Raw genomic sequence first — 23630 nt, 5'->3', positions numbered from 1 at the left:
AAACTGAATCCAGTGTCTGATAAGAATTACAATAGTAGCTGAGTGGAAAAATTATTTTGTAAATAATAAATTCGAATAAAAAGATTAATAATTAACTAGGTTTCTATTGATAGCCTTACTGCGATAACTTGAAAACCTAGAGAACTATATATTCAAGTAATTATAATAATTGAACGATGTCAAAAGTTATCATTCTTGACCAATAACTTCCAAGGTCTATCTTTAAAACAAAACTAGGGTCAAGGATTCAAATTCTTCAAATTATATCCTCATAATGGGAGAGCTTCAACAACAATATATTGATAGCTGCCAATTAATTAGCAAACAATAAATCTTATTAAGCAGGTTACACTAAAAATAGTTATGTCAGATACTATAAGAATTCTCGAAATATTATACAATTTTGAGCCATGATATTCCATTCGGACATTCTAAAGCTCCATGAACAAATCAATAATGTTTCAAGTAGAGGAAAGTGAATCACTGTTGACTACGCTTTACTGATGAAGTTTCCACTACGCTTTTGGAAACGTTTTACTGGTGACATTTTAAAATATTTCTATTTGGATATTATCAAGTAACCAAAATCATAAAGAATAACTTTTTCATCATTTTTAATTTTTTAAATATGAGAGGCTTCAGTAGAAATATTTGAGGTGATCAATTTTTGAATACTTAGCGAATGAATTCATGAAATGTTGAGTATACATTCTCCAAAATATTGTTCATCTTATTCTCAGAATTTTCTCAAAATTCTCAAAATTCCAGGAGAATTTATTAATTTTGAGAACTTACTAAATTCGAGTTATTTTTTAAAACTCAATAATCTTACAATAGACTTTGATATACTTTTTTGGTCAAATATGTCAAGTCATAATGATTCATGACTCATATCAAATTAAGCCAGAATAATTTGTAATGGAAGTAATACAGAAACAACTAGATCATTAAAAGTGATAAAAAGATAATAATTCATTTGAAAGAAATCCCTTCAAAAAATAAGAGAATTTTGAATGCTGGTAGATCCACCAAAATTAATCAAAATCAAGTGAAGATAGACTAATTTTTGTCAACAGAGAGCATTATCGATAAAATAGAACATACATTCATCGTTCATAAAAGTATTTGGTCAAGTATTTCAATCAAGTTGAAGCAAATGTTGAATCAGAGAGTTGAACAAAGCGATTGTAGGAATGTAATAATTCTAGTGGGAATTTAAAAAGAAAACAATTGAGCTGATCTTATCTTGCTTCCAGATTATTGATTGAATTTTTCAAATAATTAAATTTTATTTTTTACAAAACTTTGAAAAATTTACGACAGGTTTTTCGTCATTATTCAGTTTATTTTTTATAATTATTTCAATAACTAAACGATTAACAGAAAATTATTTCAACTTATTATAGACTTTGTAAGCGAAATGGTTTAGAGGTATGTAATTTCCTACAATTGATAATACATAATAATATTATATTCTGTTGACAGATTGGACACTTGAAAGTTGCACAAAAAAGTGTGCTAATTTTTGACTTAGCAAGGGAAATGGTTTAAAGGTATGTGATTTACTATAATTGACAACACATAATATATTCTGTTGACAGATTGATACTTAAAGGTTGTACAGAATTCAAATAGCTCAGCAAACGAGTTGCGAACACTAGTACACTAGTAGATTGAGCAACCCGCTCTTCTAGTGCTACTTGTAAAGTAGAGGAGGCTTTCAGCTCTATCTTATCAAAGTTCAAACGACGAAAATCAAAGTCTAAACCAAATAAAAACTCTCGAGATTATTATTATGGAACTAATGACGACAGTAACATAGATTATCAGTGAGGTCAATAGAAATGAATCGAATGATACGCTACAATAAAGTGCATCTATTCTATTTATTAGCTCACTTCAACGGAAAATCAATACACTTGATAATGAAATATGCTTCTTCAACTTTATCGTTTATTGTCGAGGTGGAATTATTTGAGAGCTCAATTACTCGATAGAAACATCTCAACCAAATAATATCGTTCAAAAATCGTAAAACTGGCTGTAAGAGTGTCTTCATTTTTCATTACTTTTGGTATTCATGCGCAAACGGATATGACTGAAATTGGTCCATTTAAAGCTGATTGTTTTGAGCTGATTTAAATATGAATATATTCTTGAAAAATAAACATGAAAATGAAAAAATAAAAGGGATTGTATAACCTAAATATCAACTATCAAGTCATCAAACCTTTGACTAGTTAGTCAGTTATTGGAGTAATACTTAGAATCAAGAAGTTCAAGTTCAGACTATTGTAGATTTTTTATAATCTCCAATCGTCCAGTTTTCAATATTAGATTGGTAGTAAATTATAATAGCAGAAAGTGATACATTGATAATAGATAAAAACGGTAACTGCAGTTAAGATGGAGAAGAGATCTGACTGTTAGAGAGCAGGTACTTCAGCAAAATTGTTCGTTTCCTTTGTAGAAACCCTCACAAGAAATTACAGAAGTATGAATTTTATGCACTTCCTTAGATAATCAAAGCGAGAATTTTATGAGCCCAACCTATATTAATTTAGACTTCTAGTGCTTTTTCTAATTTTCATTTTTCTTTTTCTGAATGTAACAGAAAGATTTGAATAACGAACTCAATATAAAAATTTGAATATTATAATTATTGGATGAAGCTACATCTAGTGTAGCTTAGTCTGGTTAGACGCCTTGTTTAGATAATTATATGGCCCGGTTGCACAAAAGCCGTTTAAATTTTAACCGTGATTAATTCAACGAGAACCAATCAGAGAAGACTTTTTGTAAAGACGGTTTCTTTGATTGGTTCTGGTGGAATTATTCACAATTGAAATTCAACCGGTCTTTGCGCAACCGGCACAAAAACTTATATCGTTCAACACATTTTATTGAGCATGAGGTCATTCATAAATAACGTGAAAATAACTACAGAACATTGTGAATCGCTCATTATTATAGCTTTTTACAGTGAATTACTCATGTTACAGCATGAGTACCTAAGGCATTGTTAACGGGTGACATTCATATGGTCAAAATTTAAAATGTGATGAAAGTAGCTGATCAAATAGCTTCTCATTATTTGTGTTTATCAGGCCATTTAAAATTATAAAAAATATCAACATATTGCCATTTCTAACCGCCCCCTTTAAAACATAATATTAAACAGAACCTTTTAGGTTATTTAGATAGATTGAAATCTAGCCGATCTGAAATGCTACCCCTATCGACGACGGCATTAAAGGTGCATTTTCGTTTGTGCGAGAACTTCCGCAGTCGACGAAGACAAGCATTGTTATTCATATTGTCCAAATTTCAAGTGTCCTAAAACAGCTGATCAAATAAATTTTCATTATTCGTGTTTATTATTCAAGAATCAAAACATTTCTAATAATATCAACATATTGCCATTTAAATGTATAAAAATTAGAAACTCAACCTCCCTCATTAAAACCTAATTGAACATAATATTTTACGTTATTAAGACAAATTGAAATCTACCCAATGTGAGATCCTCACCCTGTCGTGGTCGACGACGGCATTTACGCACAAACAAAAACCCAGCTTTAAGCACAAACCAAAACCCACCTTTAGACAGCAATGAATAACAATACAAAATATAGACAATGCCACAGATAATAAAGATCATACATTTTACCTGAAATCAAGATGAATATGATTAATTTAGAATAGTGTTAAAAATAACTGTTTCTTAAAAAGACTTGGAATGTGTAAAATCAGTTATTTCGAATATCAGAAAATGAATCAGTTTAAGAATCAATCTATTAATATAATCAACTTCTAAATTAAATTTATCCATTCTTATTTGATAAAATTATGTTAAAATTATTAATATTTGATAGTCAAGGTAAAATTGATTCAATACGTAGATAATGGTAAAACATTTATTGAAAACTATTTTCCATAGTCCTTATGAAGCTATGACATTTATTCAACTATTTGCAACGATTCCAAACTACCAGAGGTTAATGAACGCGAACCAAGTATTTGAAAACAATCTGTTAACACATTTGAATACAATTGGTATATTGACAATCAATTTGTGTTTGCATAAATTGGATGCATATAGGATTTCACATTATCCAATGAATGTTGCAATTTATATCAGGTGGATTATTGTATATCTTGGCGAAGTTCTATTTCCTTGTATTTACATCTAGGAAAGTTGAGCCGTATCTATGAAAAATATAGCCGTATTTGAATACATAAGTTGTATGGAAACAGTAATGAAGTGCTGCAAAGGCAATTTTGATTTAATTGAATTTAACCATGTCATTTAAAGAAGCCAGTCAATTATGTCGACATACTAGGAATGGGACTTCATCAATTCCTCATTGTGTCTGATCTCCATGAATGCATGAATCTGCTCACATTTGTTAAAATAGGTAGGCTATATCTAGATTTTTAATAATATCTGCTCGGTACAATAATTTGCTCGTTTGGTCTAGCCCCAGCCTTGTAAGTCTGTTCATTTCAACGTTCTGTCTCTTCTTGATTTGACTATTCAACTGTATAAAGTAGCTCAACGACTAATAAGGTGGCCAAAATATTCAAAATAGTCTGCAGAATAATCAGTGTTAGTGGAAGAATATTGCACATACTTTTATTGTGCATCGAATTGGGTAGGAAATACAAAACTAAAGGGAATAAAAACAGGCATCAACCCTAACAGGCATTCTCACTCTAGTTATAGACCTCTACTATTTTAGACTCAGTTCTTCAATATTTCTCTGATAATCACTCTTGTACGCAGTCTGATAATGCCTGTATTTGAGTATTGCTCTATCGTCTACAACGATCTGTCTGAGTTTCTTCTCTCCAAACTACAAAGAGCCTTTAATTATTCAGTCCGCTTCATTTTTAATGCTCAAAGACACGACCACATAACACCTCTCTTCCATCGCCAGCGTTGGATTAAATCGAGACAGTGGAGGGAGTTTTTCATATTCTCAATTGCTCATCTTTTGATAGTACAGAATTCTAGCCCCGACTACTTGAAAGATAGCTGCAGCCTCCTCATTGATATTCACTGCAGAGCATCTCGATCACACCGATTCACATTGCAGATGCACATACCTCTTCATACAACAAACTGCAATATTCAACAGGTCTTTCCTAGTTGTCGCTTCTCGAATGTGCAACTCACAAACAATTCATATAGATACAACCCCTTCTTTCAATTCATTCAATCCCGCCTTTCTCTTCATTTATTAAGGGAAAACTATACATGAACATCGCTTTCTTTTCATCCAATTTGTATACCTTTTTTCATGATTATTTTCATTTTCATTTTCTCATCAAATTTTCTATTATTAATATAGTTATTCACTCACTATTGTCTAAATGTTTTAGTCTTATTATCTGTAAGCGCGTAAGCTTACTGGTTTGAATTCGCTGGATTTCAAGTTGAATTTGCCGCGCGACAAGTTGGTAACTATTTCATAAATCAATAAACCGATCAATAATTCCGTACGATGGCATCACTGCGTTCTCACTCATGCAACGCAATCAGGAGAACCTGAGTAAATAAATAAGAAGCCTGCCCCTTGTGACTTTCAATAGAAGGTTAAAGTCATGGTTGATCTCCAACCCCTTCTATTATATTAATGAATTCAGGGAGGCCAACCTCAATTCGATGATTGCCAGCTCATCTGTACAGTCATTATTTTATTTATTATATTATTCGCATTACATTACATTTTTAGGCTATACTAATTTCATCTCTGGGGATAAAAACTAATAAGTATTATATTTCCAAAGACTAAGTTTAGTGCATTATGTGATAATAATTCAAGTTGATAATATATTTGTTATTGTAATAATATGACTTATCTGTAAATTGACCCAGCCTAATGTACTTAATGTATTTTTTTTGGCTGAAATAAATTATTGAATAATTGAATCTAGCTAGCGTTGGCCTGTCCACCATAATCGGTAAAAGGTTTTGGAACGTATTGTGACATCGTCTCAACGCGGATCCTTAAACAGGTAACATTTCTGTTTTAGTAAGTTTTAGTTACCATTTTCGGTGAGCTTTCTACAGAACAGTTTAATAAGTGTGAAACATCAGTAAACGTCTAACTACCGATCTTCTTGTTTCAAACTGGCCAGTTATAAGTGAACTGCAAGCACGCCTATTTACAGTGTCAAGTATTAAAGTTAGGAAAGCATCTATAGAGATAAATCTTCAGACACCTCTTCCCAGATCAATGAAGCCGAGATAGTTTTCCACATGGATAATTGAGAGCCGTTCTCGAGGAATTAGCTGCAGGACGATTACAGTTCCGTTTAGGAGATCAAGGTACGTGCCCAAAATTACAGCCTTTGTGTTCAGGAACTTACAACTCTTAAAGTTTGTAATTGTTGCGCCTTACGGCCCTAACATTATCATTATTATAACACTCTTCAGCTAAAAGATTGTGTATTATTTCTTATTGGAGAAAGTTTTGTTCAGATAAGCTCAAGCTTAGAGGCTGTAGTTGTCATATGACCAAATTAAAATAAATAAATTTCAGTTTTTACCACTACATTTTGCCAAATAGGATAGTTTTTTGGAGTGGTTCATCAGACTGGTTTGAGGTATTTAGAGTACAAAAATTCGTCATCAAAGAATGGTGAAGAGACAGAAGAATGAATAGTTGTAGACTCATTTTAATCGTTTAAAAAGCATTTCTCTCCTATGTTTCTATCCTGGAGACTCTTTCACATACCTTCCTGAATGTGGCGCTGATATACACTTCCATAACACAAACAATAATTCTAATTTTATTATATTCAAAACTTATAAAAACAGATATTTATGGAATGATTGGAAATTAAAAAAACAGGCTCTTAGCCCTTACTATTCCATTTCCGAGTTTTAATAGAATAATATGCATGTTGAGAGATGACATTATTGAACCTAATTTTATAAGCTATCTGTCAAGAATCTATTATTTAAGCGAGGCGTCAGAAGTTCTGGTGATAATCGTGCAATGATGTGTTACGCACCCTCAAATGTAGTCCGCAATCGTTGTGGCCCAAGCTCCTTGATTTCGTGTTAGTTGTTACACTGTCGTTTTACGAAAACATCAACATAATCTGCAATCAGCTGTCGAAGGTTACTTTTCTGATGCGGAAGTTGAGGAACATTTTACCCAAGAGCTACCTAGTTACTGCATAATATGTCTCATTCCATAGTCATATTAAGCATGAGATAGTACTCTGGGGTCTTGCAAGTGGTTGTGGGAGGATTCTCCTCCTTCAAAGAAAGATAGCGTGAATCATAACATTATCACAACTGGAACATAATCTCATGAACTCATGTCATTGTGCGAAATATCAATGTGAGGAGAATGTAGTTGGTGATGATGGTTGAAGCTTAAAATTAGGTGTTTTTCACAATACAAGGAGCATTGTTGTCAGGTGTACCTGGAAATCTATATGAGATAGAGCGCTCTACCTGATCTCAGATTGTAGAGCACAAAAATACGCCCAGAGGGATTTTGAATCATACATCTAGATGGTAACAATCGGAAGATATTGTTGATCAAAAACTAAGATTCATTAAAATTCACTTTTTCTTCAAATTTCACTCATTTTTGAAAAATCATAACTCAGTACTCATTGGAGATGGAGAGTTCCGAATGATCTCATTTTATTCAGACTTGTATAATCTAAAAAAAGGCGAGAAAAAAATTTTTATGTCCGATTACAAGATTTGGCAGAAATATCGGAAAACTTGATAATGAGCCGAAAATACGAGGTTTTTGGGCCACTCTGTATCTAGCACAAGGGAATTTTGCATGAAGAAATTGGTTCTGGACTTCTCTTATGTACCCAAATAATATATTAAAAAATCAGAACTACAATATAAATTGCAAGCACACCCCCTTTTTTAAGTCTATATTGACTGGACTACAGACCAATTCGATTGGAATAGGTATGACGGTGGGTTAGTTGATTTTTAAATGCCTTTCTGCTACCCATCATATGAATATGATCTATTAATTAAGAATGACCTGTTCTTTGTCTTCTCTTGGAAAACTGATTAAACAGCTCCAACGAATGGTTTTCCACAGCGAGTTGCAAGTTTGACTGCAATGATGTTGATTTGAAAATTCTAATTTCATTAGAAATGAAATAAATTACAATATAACATTACAACATTTGATCTATTTATTAATACATAACCATTCGTATTATGAATAATCGGGAAAGAAACAACAGTTGTAGCCTAAAATAGTTTATTCCCCAAATAGTAATAGTCCAAAATGATTGCCTGTTTGTACTAAAATTGTTAGTACAGTATTCCAATTAGTTTTTCCACTTGGACAATATTCGAAAATCGAGTCGTGGGGGATTTTTGAACCTGACAAAAAGCAAAGGTTTTGTTTATTATTTCTTCTGCGTTCCATTTTATGCTTCCACAGATACATACTCAACATTGATTGATTGATGCTACTTACATGACTTGAATGCTTTCTCAACAGCAGGACTGTCTTGAGCATGGAAGTAGTCGAAGATTGATTTTCCCATCAAGTCTTTCGACTCGTAGCCAAGAAACTCTTCCATTCTGCAACAAGAAAATGTTTTATTATTGATCTAATTAAAGGGCGACAAAGTATACATGTTATAGCACGAAACATACTGAATTAATGCTCATGGAATTTGACAATAAATTTTCTTGACATGGAAAATGGGGATGGAGAGTTATGAGCGGCCAGGGCTTTTCAAACCGTTACTTTCCATAATCTTCCATTTAGACAGATGTTTGATAAATGGTAATAGGTGGAAAGTGACGTGATCGAAATAATAAAATGTTGTTAGCAACAAGGTTACAAATCGAGTAGATAAAATACAATGAGCTTATACACAAATAATTAGCTCAGTAACTATATTCTCTTGAAGTGACTTGAATATGGTCTAACAATGTACAAAACTTTGCAAAACTAATGAAAAGCACTGGCAGCCAGTACCTAGCCGTCTCTACTTTACCCATCTACAAGCCCCGCCCAATATCAGACATAACAATGAGGTAATAAGATGTATTAAAATTTAATTATTATTTTTTTATTTATTTTTTGCTGAAACTCACAAACTACTACAGTAGTGAGCTTGCAGTATGAAAACTAGTTTTTAGCCAGTTATTCAAATTTTCAAGTTCTTTTGGTTGTATTTGCCTCAAGAGACTGTGTTTACTGATGGGATTTTCAACAAAGCAAAACATTTATTTGTGCAGCAAGGGACTCGAAGTGCAACTTCTATCCCTGATGGGAACACAACGCCACATTTCTTCACCACCTATGATTACGCCTATCATAAAAAAGTCATTATACATTAAATCATAGCTATATTATATCATGTGATCCTACATTCATAATGATCCTTTGTAAGGAACAACTAAAATAAAATAAAAAAGCTACAGTATATCCAGGCTTTCCACCTCCAATGACACACTCTTAGAAGTAGCTCAAAGAGATTACTCATCTCTACAGAGTAAAGTACTCACTTAACTGAAAGGGTTAACCCCTTATCCTTGACGGAACAGATAAGCTATATATTACAAGGAGACTTTAATAAGTCACGAGGCAAATTACAATTCCTAAAAAACGACAGAATTGATACTCATGGAACTTTCAGGACATGAGATTGGCAACCTACCGATCACACCTGACTAGTTGTTCATACATATTTTGTAAGGATAACTGAAAATTTATCCAGTTAGTGAAAGCATGTCCGATCGAGCATGGCACCGTGGAACAACAACTTGCAAATAATTTCTTCTCAAAAACTGTTTGGTTAAAGTACAGTTCTATGCGTGTCATTACCAAACTGTTTACCCTCTCTTTCCTTCCTTTCCCGTCTCTGTCTCTTATCTATCGGAAGGTTTGTTGCCCCACCCCACTTCAAGCCAGTCGTCGATCAACCACGCTAGAAGTATGATCGTCCCCTCCCAACGTACACCGCCTTCCTAAGTTAAAAACCGCAAATAAATCTTATATTCTGTATTAAACACGATCCTCCGCGTAAACCTTCGTACACACTCGTTCAGTATTTATTCAATCAGTAAAAGACTTTAGTTACTTCGAAAAATAATAATTCTAAACAACACTTATCCATTATTTCTGCTAATTTGTGAATATCTTTATTATATATTTTTTATAATCTCAGTGACACTTTTGCACATGATTTTTTATTTCTTCATTGATTTGAATTTTCCCGTTCTAGATCCTCTTCAAGGGGTGCAACAAGTCTGATAGTTAATGGTCGGGGCTGTAGAAGGGATATGGAAAGCTATCACACTCCAGTTTGTGAAATCTTTCGTCATTACAACAGGTGTAGTCATGATGCAAGATCATGTCTTCAGTCAAGAGACCGCTGCGTTTCATTAGGAACTAGACACTTTCAAAGGCCTTTTGCAACTGTTCTACTCATTTTTTAACAATCAAATGATTCAAACAATAATAATTGTCTCTGTACATTTTCAACATTCTTGTGTGAATGTGATGACGTTTCTCCACTTCCACGACTGAAATTCTGATGACAGCACGTTGCTGTTGCACGGTGCAATGCGCATGCTTGAGCGCACATGCTATCATTGACTGAGTGAATTAGCGGTTATCCTTAAACAATATGATTGAACAACTATTCAAGTGTCATTGCAAGGTTGCCAACTTCATGTTCTGACAGTTTCATGTGAATCAATTCATCTGTTTTTGAGAAATAGTAATTTGTCTCATTACTTATTGAAGTCTCCTCGTATTACACAGAAGCAACACATAGAATAACATCCAGGTTTAACGGTTATCTGATTCATGGTTGCTTCATGGTTTTATTCAGTTTGAAAAATTGTATCAGCCAAATAGAGTTAATTATTTCAATGCAATATTCAATTCGATTTTGAAAGTCAATATAAGCTCTCATCATCATATCAACCGAAAAATGACAACTAAACTTAGGTGAAGTATATTGTTATTCAACTAATCTAGGATCTTGCGGCAATCATTGTTACCCAATGACTCAATTCAACCCCATAAGGATGACTCACAGTAAGTTGAATCAAGCGATAGAGCCGGCCAGTACAGATCACCTCTTGGAAAGCAAACCGGCTTGCTCACGTGATTTAACCGTGCAGTCCATTCAGATAATGGATGCTATTCGCCTGATACAATTTTTCAGAACACATAATAAAAGTAAATAGATACAAAATCAAAATACTATTCTACATGTTGATATGAAAATATATATTATATTTGTAAATGTTTGTTGTATTGAGTAACCAAATAAGCAAACTAGCCCCACCGGGCCCAACCCAACTGGCCCAACCGGGGCCAGAGTGTCCCACGAAAGCTGCAACAGCTTAAGACCATAGATTCCACACAAAATTTGCATATGGTTGGAATATCCTTAAATGTTGATTGATAGTTTTCTAATAATTGACGTTTTTCAAAAATATAGAAAAATCTATATTTTCAGGGTTTTCTATATTTAACAGGGTGTTCTGGAAAAAGGTGTCCATAAGTTAGGGTGTGATTCCTCACATCAAAAGAAGAAAACAAGTTCTAATTAACATGGGGACCAAGTTTCGCGTAATTCGTCACATATCTTAAAAATTACTATAGCTACAGGTCTGAAAACGATTCTATTCAATTCTTCAGTTCATTTTACATAAATTACGCTAAATTGTACATCTTAATTAACAGCCAACAAATACCCGTAGGGCTTCGTTTCAGCAGGGGAACTGAAATTCAGACGAAATCTTTCATTCTGTATAACTTGGTAACCAAGCATTTTCGGACCTATGTTAATTAGAACCTTTTTCTTCTTTTGATGTGAGAAATCACGCCCTGACTTATAGGCAAATTTTTTCAGAACATTCTGTATATCTCAAAAATGAAGGTCGATATAAGAAAATTTTACTGGAGAATTTTTGTTGCAGATTTTATGTGGAATCCATGGTTTTCGGCTGTTACACCTTTCATGGGACACTCTGTATTTGTCCAGCACTCCAGGGGAGGAAAAGTAGTAATCTGATATTCTATTCCAGGGAGTACAATACGATAAGTGAAGGAACAGTTTTGGGTTTATCCTGTTGATTCTCTCCCTATCACTAATTTGATATTGTGATTGTGGAGTGAAATAAGTGAAGGAAATGACTACTAATACTCACTTGTCATCAGCATAGGAGAACTTCATGTCGAGCGAGTGTTGGCTGAGGAAGGTGTGATGGCCGAGCGGTGTCTCAATGTTAACCGGATGTGGGATGGGCTCCCCTATGGCCACCAGGCATTGCTGCGAGCACAGACCCCCCACCCCTTCACCAGTCTCCTTCTTTATGCCGCAGTCATCGCCACCCAACACGTGGCCCGTGCACTGGATCACCTGCAAACACATAACATAACAAATATGTAAATTTTAAAATCCAATGGATAATAGCATAGATAAAAGATAACATAAGAAGATATTCCATGGTATAGGTCGTTTATCTTCCAAATTTCAAGCCGACTTTTTGTTAACTCAATCCGATTACTGTCGACTACTGTCTATTATTACTGTTTTGGCCAGGTGAGAGTGTAAAAACGGCACAGTATTAGAGTATTCGAGTTACAACCCCTAAGTCAACCCCTTATGAGGGGTTGAAGTTAAGTTGTACGTCAAAAGGTACAGTATTCGACCAATAACTTATACTGAAAGTTACAGTATTATATCTACATTAGGCTCCATCTTATTGAAGGGTTCCCATACATATGACTCACTCTGTATAATAATTATGAAACTACTTTCGTGACAAATTAGAAAATTTCTTTGGATAAAACCATAGAGAAACATTAGCGTAAGCTATTGCTTCTCTATGATAAAACCGAAAAGATTCTCAATGAGTGTATTGGACAGATTAGAATGAAGATGAGAAATTCTGGTATCTTATCAAGTTCTGGACCAGGAACTTGAAGTGGATGAGTCAGGGAGTTGAGGTATTATTTTGCTGTGTTGACAAGTTCGCTGTAAAGGCAGTTACATTCAACTTGCAATTTGAATAAAACTGTTGTATAAACTACTATCTCCTAAATACCTTTCCTCTTGATAAAGCTTAAAGGTAAGACAATTGAGGTCCGAGTAAAATCAAAATAAGTAGCCTATTTCCCACTAATAAATTAGCATCAAATTTTAAAAATTGTATTATCAGTTTTTCTGCAATATTATAAATTATTATGTTTCATTAAACATGCTCTTTTCGGAAAGTAATGTCAATGATTATTTCCCGTCGCTATTGTACATTTCAGAGTGTTGCGGTGGTGGGAAACTAGTTATGGAGGGTCTATGGAACAAGGCCGACTTCACGCCAGTTGTCTCCGTCCTGCCGGAGAGTTGTCGTAGGCATTTCAATGAGAGACCTTTTAGTGACGCGTCAGAGTTCAAAATTCAGCGCTCCCACAAACAAAACAAGTGTGACGAGAACCACTTTTACATTTTTCAATAACATTTTCTAAAAACTCTTGGACCTCGTCACACTGCGTTGCTCAAGGGAGCGCTGCAATTTTGAACTCTGACGCGTCACTGAAAGGTCTCTCATTGAAATGCCTGTGACAACCCTCCGGCAGGGCACTTTCAACTGGCGCACTGTCGGCTTTGTTTCATATACCCTCCACCACTAGTCTCCCACCACCGCAACACTCTGGAATGTAGTCACATCAAAAAACCACTGGCATTACTTTCCGGACAGACCATGTATCATTAGTCTGCCTGTCTTGAAGTCTCTTTTTTTCAATTCAACTGTTTTGCATATTGAGCTGCACAACATATTGTATTAGGCACATATTTGTATTTCAACCTTTTTTCTTCACTAGATCTACACTGATTGTTGCAATTCGTTCAAAAGATTGAGAGGAAAGGTACTTTGGAGAAGTAAGATTTATGCTGTACTTGGAAGGTATCCGTGTCTCAGACACTGCAGACACATTTTAAATGGACTTAGTTGCTATTGGGCATAAGCAGACTATTTTCGTTCTCATAGTATGAAGTGTAGTAGGCTACTGGTTGAAGCTCGAGGCTGTTCGCTACACTTTTCTTTTAATTGGATAATCTTTTTCAATATAATTGTAAAGATCACTATAAGAGTGAGAAAAAGTGGCAACTGAAATTTTTAAGTGGTCTAATAAGCGAGTTATTGGTTGTCGAAGTGCTAAACTCCGTTTTTTTCCAGATCATCAACGGTTTTATACCAAACGGTCTGAACAATTTTCCATTGGAGTTTTCTTTTAATACATTCAATACATCATTAGCTTTGTTCTAATATGCGTTTTTTCGCGATTTATGCCAAAATAAACAAGTTAAGGAATTTAAAAAATGTTACTTTTTTATTTATCAACGATATGGGGAATAAAATGTTTCAGTTTGGAAAGATACATTTTTTGAATTTTCAAGAGAAGTTCTCTTAATATTAGTCCAGTCAAATAGTCGTTTTTCAGGAAACTTCCCCGAAAGAATTTTATTCTTTATTCTTAAAGAAATAAACAGGAAATGAACAGGATTACTTAGGAATTTTCAAATTTAGTGGAGGGGGAGGGGGAATACACCCAAAAATAGAAAACCATGTCCTACAGCTGAAATACAAACTTTAAGAATAAAGAATTTTATTCTTTTAGTCTCGACGGTTCTATATGTATTTTGGGGCGCTGAATTCGAATCCAAAATTTGCTGACACGCCAGAGGGCGGCTTCACCCCCAAAATTTCGGACTTTTCTTCGAATTTCTCATTCAATCTCGAAAACCTTGAGTTACTCAAGAATAATCATTCCCGACAAAATTAAAGAAAATAGAATCTCCAATTCTTTTGAACGGTATTGAAATCAGAAAAACGATTTATGGTAGCGGAAAGAGGAGAAAATTCTCTACAGCTTTGACTACTTTTTGAATTTTGCGGTACGATTAAAAATTTGTGATACGTTAATAATTTCAACGGTCTCGCATATTCAAAGTGGCGTATCTTGTGAAATACTTTAAATAAAAAATCCAAAAAGTAGTCAAAGTTGTAGAGAATTTTCTCCTCTTTCCGCTACCATAAATCGTTTTTCTCATTCCAATACCGTTCAAAAGTTACAACCGATTGAAAAAATTATTATTTTTATTTTCTCATTTTTTCTGCGATTTCACTGTTATTCAAGAGTCTCTAAAACGAGTAAGATACATGATAGAAACTTGCGATTGGTCTCAAATGAAAGAGAATTATACTCTCTATAAGCTACGTTGCCTCAAATCCATCTTGCATGACTGTTTATTATCGAAAAACTGTCGAGACTGTGAAAATGAGGAAAATATCGCAATTTCTTGATTTTTTGAAACAAACATATCTTACTTCATGATTACATTTTCACAAAATTCATTTACCTTACATGAAAGATGAAATTCTGTTCTTCAAATCAAGACCAAGTATCATTTTTATCATTTCGGGTTACCGAGATATAAAGTTTTGAATATAGAAATTGGGCATTTTTCTGTGTATTTTGGCTAAAATACACTAAAAAAGGAATTTTTTATTTTTTCATCAAATTTAAGTTATGATACATGATTTTGAACCGCCTTGACGAGCTGAGAAGAATGAGCTGTAGAACAATGAGATCTGACCATTCTGTCAAAAGTTATAAGTGTTTAAAGTTTTGATCCTTGACCTATCCTTAGGGGAATTAAGTGTATCTAACGGGTGATTCTCATAGAAAATAACTCTCGTGAGATGATTTCAGCCGAAATATGTATTTTTTGTTCGGGAGGCCTTGAAAAGTTATTATAATGAAAAATTTGTATTTTGGCTGTAGGACATGATTTTCTATTTTTGGGTGTATTCCCCCTCCCCCTCCACTAAATTTGAAAATTCCTAAGTAATCCTGTCCAGAATTAATTGCTCTTTCACGTGATGTGTGGTTTTTCATCATTACTAGTGAAATATCCAAGTTGTATAGGGTGAAAGTGGTGAGTTTGCATAATTTTGAAAAACCCTTAAAAGATACCCCTTTTTTGAAAATTCGTAGTTCCGGAACCAAAAACGGTAGAGTCCTGCGCAACAACTCAATATATTGGAGATTCTATTTTCTTTAATTTTTTCGAGAATGATTTTTCTTGAGAAACTCAAGGTTTTCGAGATTGAATGAGAAATTCGAAGAAAAGTTCGAAATTTAGGGGGTTTTGGGGGTGAAGCCGCCCTCTGGCGTGTCAGAAAATTTCGGATTCGAATTCAGCGCTCCAAAATACATAATATGTATCTATATTATAGAATCGTCGAGAAAAATTCTTTCGGGGCTGTTTCCTGAAAAACGACAATTTGACTGGACTATATAGTCGCAACCGTTTATGATCTGAAAATAACGGAATCTGGAAAATTAGCACTTCAACAACCCATAACTCGCTTATTAGACCACTAGAAAATGTCAGTTGCCACTTTTTCTCACTCTTATAATGATCTTAACAATTATATTGAAAAAGATTATCCAATTTGAATAAAAAAGTGTACCGAACACCAAACAGCCTTAAAGCTGGAGCTCCCGAACCAAATAAGCAGAACAAGGAATTAGTTTAATACTTTGAAGAAAAAAGAAAAATTGACTGGGGCAGTGCTATTGTATTCCCATCAGTGTACAAAAATTGATCATTCAATCATTCGATTATTTTTTCAAGTAGGCTAGCTTGCTATGGTTCGAATTCCGCTCTGAAACAAATGTAAATCAATCATATTAATGAGAATAGAATTAGGGACTGGTGAAATCTAATTTTCAAATAGGAGAGTCGATCTAAGCAAATGTCGTCTCCAGCAATCCAATAAATCGCGTTCAAGGATCGGTTACACTTGATTGAGGATTACAGTTACTTTCATCAATTTTTATCCAACCATTGTAATCAATTAGCTACATTTTTAAATTATGTTAGGTTTCATTCAATCTTTACTTTCAATCATACTTTCAGTGTGAAAGTATTCATTTGTGAATGATCACCTTATAAAATCAATAGTAAACCATTTTACAAATAATTGAAGAATGTACACATTCCTTATAGTACACTGCAACTCCCAGCTTAGCTTTCTGTTATTTTGGGTTTGCATACATGAGATTTCTGTTATTTTTTAAGGTCTGCCCTCTAAACCCCAAATAAACTTCATACAATCAAGACAAAGTTTAGAATTTGAAGAAAAAACAACCTAATAAGAAAAATAAAATGAAACGGCACACTCCAAGTCATGAATTTGGGTTAGAAGGTCTATAAACCTTTTGGTTGAGAAAAATAAGAATTTAAATAAGTTAAAAATAGTTTTGTTACTTCTGTGAAACTCTACTACTTTTCTCCAATTTTCTTCAACATGTTTGAGATAGTGTCAATCAGACTCCCAGTGACCGCGGAGCCCTAAATTATCAAAAATTTTATTTTGGATACATAGATAGCGTTTCAAAAGGAAATATGGTCTGCCATTTGAAGTATAATATAATTTGATATTATGTACATATTCATCAATAGAAGTAATTGGCCTGTAACATTACACCACTCTTCTGATCTCTGAGTCAGAATTTCTTCTACCAAGGAAATTCATTTTTAAATTGTACGTGACAAAACAAGATGACGAGATACCTTGCATTCCACTATTAAAATTGATTTTGCAATTCATCATTTAACGCGAACTATTATAATTTTATCTTGAATGTTTTACAACAATTACCACCAAATATTAGAAGTTGAAACTTGGGATACTTATGACCAATATCTACGCATAAAATCTTCATAATTTTAAGATTAGATTCTCCTATACTAGCCTGACGGTACTAAACAGAAGACAAAGTTTCTACATTGTAAATAAACATTCCTCAATCCACTCCATAAATCTGACATTTTATTCAGTCAGACAGGAATGCTTCCACATTTTACTTTTAATAGACAGACTACTACTTCAAAACACTAGATAACATGAGAACATTGATATTTCATTTTTTATGAGATGCAAAAAATTAATTCACCATTTACTATTATCTTATAAAGTATTCTAATAGGGCTACTTCCCTACTTGAGTAGTTCAATTAAAATACAAATGATGAATGTTTACATGAAAACGTTGAAAAAATGGTATTATGAAATTATTTCTATTTTAATTAAATTCACTATCAATGAAGATCATAGTACAATCAATAAACAAGATCAATATTAGCCACGCACAGACAAAAAACTTATGAAACTGCATCAACACAATAAGAAAATATTGTTGGGCTGTAGTACGAGCCGTATAAATTAGAATTGGGACTTTTTAAGCTGTAACCAGTAGCGTCGTTCTGAATGTTTTAAATGATTGATTGAATAAAGATTTTAAAAATCGATATTTTTTAAAAAGGGTAAAATAGTAGATAACAGCAATTAGAAATAATATAATAACAGATGATTCAGCCACCGCTTGATGCTGTACCTTGTATGATGCTGATTTGAGATTGACATTCCTGCCTTTACTAGTTAGCGTGCACTTCAGACGCAGCAGAAATGAATGCTGAAGGGATGCGGATTCTTTCTTGGTCGCCAATATTTCTTTGATTTCGCTGTGGTCACACGGATGACTCACTTCGTAAATGCTTTGTCCCATCAACTCCATCTGCAATCAATGATTGACAGTTGAATATTGAAAATTATAATTATAATTGAATGATTGGAAATACTAACATATTGAATCACTCAAGACATAGAACGTAAACGTTCAGACTGTATTCATGAACGATGCTTGGTCGAAAGTACGAAGCATGGTACTATCGACTAAGCAATCGTTTGTAAAGGGCTTTACTCCATTTTGAACGTTTTTTTTTAATGTGCCTATGTGCATTTATGCACTCTTTGCCATTTACGTTAATTATAACATAGAAAAATAGAATCTTTGATCAATTTATGAAAAAATATCTTTGTTCAAAATTATATCTTCATATTCCAGCAAGTTTTATTATCATAAGGTTATTATTAGCATTTGTATATAGTAAAGATGACATGGTAGGTACCATATATTTAGTATTGAATTTGCGTTAATTTTCTTGTAAAACTCTACATGAACATTTTTGACATTTTCCACCACAAAGAGTAAAAGACAATATAAACAAATGTAATTAAAACAATTTATTAATGAATGAATTTATTGGAATTAAGAAAGATTTTCATCATCACTGAATATCACTTACATCATCACTGGATTCCAGGTGAATTTTTGGTGTTTTCTAATGTACCATTACATACTATGACTTGTTAGTGAGATGAACAATTCAATTACCATCGAATGATAACGTATAGCTTCTAGAAATAACAAAACTCATACGAAGTAAAATACGAATAGTCTCACCTGAGTCAATCCTAGATAATTGGTAACATTCTCTGATAAGAACACGATGTCTCCCTCTGAAGAAACGACCAGCAAGAAACCATCCAGAGCTTTCAGGTATAACGATTCTGGATCGCCTTCTTCTTTTGAAACTTCTTCTGGAACTGAGAAATTGAAAACTTTCAATCCGAAATAGTATTAAATCAAACATCGCAAGAAAATATTTTCATCAACTTTCAAGATAACAAAATGTTGATAAGTTTATTTAGTAAAATGAAAAAAATTTGATCAATATTTCTGATATGGAAAAATATTTTGAAGATTTTAATTTTATGATAAGCATTATTATTATATTATTGTTCCAGTAACTAACAAGAATAAAACTAGGATATTCTACGAAACTAGAAGTCTGATGACGTAAGATTAGTTTTCAACAGCCTCAGGCATGCACTAATGAAATAGTTTCTCACTTGGAAATAATAATTTATATTCTAGAACTGCTGTAGTAGTCCTTTGAACTGTGAGTCAAAATTTAACCCAAATCATTGGATTTCTACTCTTACAGTTAGAGCAAAAAGTAGACACATTCTTTAATTTTAGTTTACTCATTTACTGTTCCAATGTGGGTAGCACACTGTACCCTCAAGTATGAGGATTTCAGTACCTAAAGCTACAATAACCAATTCAAGTACACGCAATTATGATATGAACACTACAGGCACTCATGATTTGTTATTTCTGGAGAAGGGCGCTATACCGTAAGGTTTTTTTTATTTGATCCTGATCATTGAAATAAGAAATAATTTTTCGCAATGCTTCATTGCTATTAATATTACGTTGAATTTTTTTCTGTTACCGACGACTTTAAAGACATTAAAATTCAATAGCAATTGTTAGCCAATGTTTGAACAATCAATAACTTGATCGAATTCGTGTTTGTTCACTGAAATTTAATTACAAATTCTTGACCTTTCAACGCATGTGATGTCAATTAGATCAGTTCACAAGATACTTGTATAAATAACATTTAAATGGACAAAAAATAAATGTATACTTTTTATTCTATCGTGCGATAACTTGTGAGAAGTTATTCATGGAATTCATGAGCAAGGGGAGAACAAAAGGATCCATAGGTATAATAATTAAATTAATTGCATTCTTTCTAAAGTTGCCCTATCTTATTATAAGCTTTTAAAAATAATTTGAGTCATGGAATGATTATATTTCAATTGATACGAGTACATCGTGTATTGGCATGGTTGATAGAGAATTTCAGAGCAATATTTAACTATGAGGCAAAGTGAAGAAATGCTCAGCTATCGCTACAGTGAATATAATGCTAATGAAAAGCAGATGATGTTCCATCTCCTGCACACGATTCCAAGAGCTCCGAGACGAATAACTTGGTTCTTGAAAACTTATTATAGAGCTAAGGTAGATCAGAGGAAAGTGATGCTCTCTATTACGTAAGGAATAGTTTAGTGATACAACTTTATAATACAGTAATAGAGGTTCCTATGGAGATGTTCAGTAGTTTGTTGCTACTTTCTAATTTCATTCAATCTGAAAGAATTCCGAAAAGCGAGACATCGAATGTAATTAAGTACATTGCTTATCATTTTCCAAACCAAGAGTAAAAATTGTATGATATGATAGTAGGAGATAGTTAATCATCTTAAAAGATTTTTTATTATTTATATAAAGATACCATTTATTCATTTTTAGAAGGTAATACAGAAGTGTAATATTAAAGCATGGAGTTGTCCAGAAGGCCAATTACTATGATACAGTTCCAGCATTTTATTTACATCAGGAATATAGAGCCAATCTTCGATCATCAGTATTATATTTAGGTAATTTATGTAAGAGAACAGAACAAATTATCACACAGAAGACAGGACGTTCTTGAATGTTATAATAAATTATATTAGTCATGGAAGTGATGGTCAAATGAATTTATTATGAAAATTTTGTCTAAATATCTAATGATTGTTTTGTACTTGAAAAATACTTCATTTCAAAAATATATGTTTATGGAAGACATTATAAAAAATTGTATGATATGATAGTATGATATAGTTTATCATCTTATAAGTTTTTTTTATTATTTATATAAATATACCGTTTATTCATTTTTTAGAAGGTAATACAGAAGTGTAATAATACTAAATAATAGTGTAATAAGTGCAATAATACTAAATGTAAGCGTGGAGTTTTTTTAGAAGGCCAATTACTAAGATACAGTTCCAGAATTTTATTTACAAGATTGATCATTTCACTTTCAAGTTTAACATCTTGATGGAAGGTCAATGAGGAACGTGGAACTGATAATACTCTGAAATGCCATTTAATATATTTTGCAGTGCAATAGAACTGGTTGAGTAACTGCATTCCATGCAGAACTATGCAGTGGATTACTGAACAGTTCAACAGCGGTAAAGCAATGTAATTCTACTGTCTTAAAAAGTTTTCAAATACAATGGATCCAAAAGATGAAACTAAACAGAGCTCAAAAATAGACTTCTGATTATAAGGAAAATGTAGAATGATTAATATACTGTGGATTATTATCTGTAGAATGAGTGGGTAAAGAATGCAACTTGAGAGGAGTACATAGGTTTGGTCTGGATCAGTAATGAATTTAGTTGAACTCGAATGTAAAGAAATAGGTATTGCATTTATTGAAATGTTTATAAATTTTCAATGATTCAGGTTGAGTTGTTGAACTCAGCTTGAACTTCTGATTGGAAAGTTATCAATTGCTCAATTTTTACCTTATGCCTGTACTGTAAAAACATTATTATAAGTTAAAAAAATCATTAGTCCAGGTCCAGGCAACGAATTCTCAAAAAAGGTAAAGAGGGGAGTGTTTGGAGCACAGACTGGTTGGAAAGTTGACATATCATAATAATTTCTCACCCCTACCAACTGTTCTATGGGAGAAAGGACCACTGTGTTTATTCGGTTTACTAATTTAATTTTTCATTCGTTTTTTTTAGTGCCTCAAAAGTAGCAATGATATTCAAACATATGAGATTTTGTGGTGAGTGTTCCACTACAATATTGCCACAGTAATGGCCGCAGAGCATTTTACTCAAATAGTGTTTTTATTCACACTGAAGACTGAAATTGTACAGAACAAATTATTTCAGAGTCAATAAATGAACACTATTTTTAATACGTTTTAAAACGGCCTAATTTCATACGTACATCAAAAATTCACGTTGAGGAACACTTGGGGACATAATGTCTGTCCATCATCAAACATGAAAATAATGAGCTTATCATAGAAAATAAAATTGCAGAAGAAATGTGATAGTCGGCAATATTCTAGTGTTTTAAAAACACTAAAAATAATCTATTACTAACAGTGAAGATGGTTACAGTTGTACTGGTGTATTCAGAGTGTCAAACGAAAGATGTAACAGCCTGAAAACATAGATTCTACACGAAATTCGCAACAAAAAATGTTCAGTAAAATTTTCTTATATCGACCTTAGTTTTCGAGATATATGGATTTTTCAATATTTAAAAAAAACCGTTAATAACTAGAAAACTATCAATCAAAATCTAATTCTAGGGATATGGTTGAAAAGAGGGAGCAAATTTTAATAAGATTCATATAATTTGTTCCCCTCTTTGACGTTTCTCAAAGTTGAAAAAAGTACATTAGTCGAGTTCAAAGCCAAATTTCAAACAGCTTAAACGCTCATGAAAACTTCAAAAACGGCTAACAAAAGAACAATTTATATGAATCTTATTGTAAATATTTTCTTCTTTCCTATCATATCCTTAGAGTCAGATTTTGACTTATAGATTTCTAGTAATCGATATATCTCGAAACCTAAGGTCGATAGAAGAAATTTTACTGGACATTATTTGTTGCAAAATTCATGTAAAATCTATGGTCTTCGGCTTGTTGGACCGTGGTTCGTGCTTCGTGGGACATCCTGTTTACTTGTACTGTATGTGTATTTTTGGGTTAATAAATGAGAAAGTCGACAAGAACGAAAATGTATGGGGTGGGAAACACCTCAACCTCCTTAGGACAGGGGTGGGTACTTATATTATATTCATTTGATATTATCTATTCAAAGCAGAGCTGTAAAGTCAAATATTGTGTTTCTACCATATTCTCTACCCTTTCTTTGGATTATAGCCTACGTTGCCTAGAAAAATTGAGTTAATTTTAGTAATTGTGTGCTAATAATGAGAAAATTGGCAGTGAATAAAATGAATAGGGAGGGCCAATATGAAAAAATCTTAGCACAGGGGTAGGGGTGGGAACTAGATGTTT

The 23630-nt window shown here is 33.1% G+C and overlaps 1 protein-coding gene across 1 annotated transcript in view; it reads right to left on the bottom strand.

The window, feature by feature from the left end:
- The window catches only part of LOC111046355 (hypoxia-inducible factor 1-alpha), a 108447-nt gene that overhangs the window by 55036 nt on the left and 29781 nt on the right, over positions 1–23630 (bottom strand). The window contains exons 3-6 of the mRNA XM_039426951.1: positions 19355–19497; positions 18446–18625; positions 12185–12396; positions 8481–8587 (exon numbers count right to left, since the gene is read on the bottom strand). Of these exons, the coding sequence (XP_039282885.1) occupies positions 8481–8587; positions 12185–12396; positions 18446–18625; positions 19355–19497 (642 nt within the window). The remainder of the gene's footprint in view (positions 1–8480; positions 8588–12184; positions 12397–18445; positions 18626–19354; positions 19498–23630) is intronic.

Source organism: Nilaparvata lugens, chromosome 4 (genome assembly GCF_014356525.2).
Source record: "Nilaparvata lugens isolate BPH chromosome 4, ASM1435652v1, whole genome shotgun sequence".
NCBI lineage: Eukaryota > Metazoa > Arthropoda > Insecta > Hemiptera > Delphacidae > Nilaparvata > Nilaparvata lugens.
This window is presented reverse-complemented; position numbering and strand designations above follow the sequence as displayed.